Consider the following 1,496-nt stretch of genomic DNA (forward strand, 5'->3'; position numbering starts at 1 on the left):
CTGTTGCAGTTTTTGTTTCACCCCTTTAGCATCAGCACTGACGCTCAATCCCTTCCCTTCTATTGAGATTCCTTTTGCATCAGCTTTACCGATTTGTGAATCATGAGCTTTTGCTTCTTTTTTAGTGAAAATTTTCATAAAAGACACAGCAATAGCTTTAAAGCTAAAGGAACTTTTCTTCTCATCAGTAGTTTCTTCATTATCACCATCGCCCTCACTCTTGCTCTCTTCTAATGTCACTAACTCACTTATGCTAATAATATCATATTCCTCTTCTATAGTACTACTGTCTGCCACAGCTTCCAATTTGGCCTCGAATTTAGCTTTATCTTCTTCCTTCTTTGTCTCCGTTTTTTTAAGAAATTCTTTTGCAATCTCTGCCCCTTCCTCCATTCCAATCTTCTTTACTTTCAAGGCACTCACAGTCTCTTTAAAGCCCACTTCTTTCATTATTTCTTCAGCATCTCTCTGAGCAATCCTTCTAGTTGCTTCCCTTCCTTTTAATATGGTACCATCTTCTTCCACATAGATGTCTTCATGATCAGGAGCTGCTGGAGTTGCCATAGCATTTATATGCAAATTTAAAGACTTAGAGACTGCTGGTGAAGACAGAATGCCAGAAACAAGAAACCATAGATCTACTGTTTTTAAACAAGGCCTCGGGTGCTGATAATGCAGAGCTGAATCAGCTGATAACGCATCAGATCAGAGTTATAAATTGTAGGAGGAGTTTAATTTATGAATTTATAAAATGGCTCTTGAAATAGAGAGTGCAGAGTAAGTAATCAAACAGTATATTCCATTTTTAATTAAATAATTATTGTTTGTAGTGTTATAAGATTAATACAACAATATCTAAAAGAAAACAACCTTCAAAGATCACTACTTACACTACAAGTGAGAATGAATAAACAAATCAATACTAATAATTATAATGATTAGGAGGAGACTGGTATATCTCTCAATACAGTGGATTCTATTGAAAGTTTTGTGTCAGATATCAGTAAAGGACACTGGGATGCTGTTCTTCAAGCCATTCAATCTCTGAAACTACCAGACAAAACATTAATTGACCTATATGAACAGGTACGTAAATCCGCCATTTTTGTTTTCATTTTGCACATGCTCCATCAAATAATTTATTAATTAATAGATAGTGATTGAGTTGATTGAGTTAAGAGAATTAGGGGCAGCCCGTTCCTTACTAAGACAGACTGATCCGATGATAATGCTGAAACAGCAGCAGCCGGAGCGATACATACACCTGGAGAACCTGCTGGCAAGATCTTACTTTGACCCGAGAGAAGTAAGTGATTGCCACCATTGTATGGCAGAGGATATATTGCATGTTGTTGTCTACTGTTAGGCTTACACTAATGGAAGCAGTAAAGAGAAGAGAAGAGCTGCTATAGCTAATGGTATTGAATTGTATTTTATTGATTTATTATTTTATTTATTAATTTATTTATTATGTTATTTATTTATTTATTTATTTA

General features: G+C 35.1%; 1 protein-coding gene across 1 annotated transcript; it reads left to right on the forward strand.

The window, feature by feature from the left end:
* Nucleotides 1-748: 748 nt before the first annotated feature.
* On the forward strand, nucleotides 749-1,428 carry LOC109592710 (WD40 repeat-containing protein SMU1-like; the record flags this gene model as incomplete). Its single annotated transcript, XM_020008094.1, has 5 exons — nucleotides 749-777; nucleotides 831-897; nucleotides 943-1,086; nucleotides 1,154-1,306; nucleotides 1,367-1,428. Coding segments are annotated over exons 1-5 (452 nt in total), but the record flags the coding sequence as incomplete, so codon positions are not given.
* Nucleotides 1,429-1,496: the final 68 nt, after the last annotated feature.

The sequence above is a fragment of the Amphimedon queenslandica genome, unplaced genomic scaffold, assembly GCF_000090795.2.
Source record: "Amphimedon queenslandica unplaced genomic scaffold, v1.1 AMPQUscaffold_4193_Cont23824, whole genome shotgun sequence".
NCBI classification, from domain to species: domain Eukaryota; kingdom Metazoa; phylum Porifera; class Demospongiae; order Haplosclerida; family Niphatidae; genus Amphimedon; species Amphimedon queenslandica.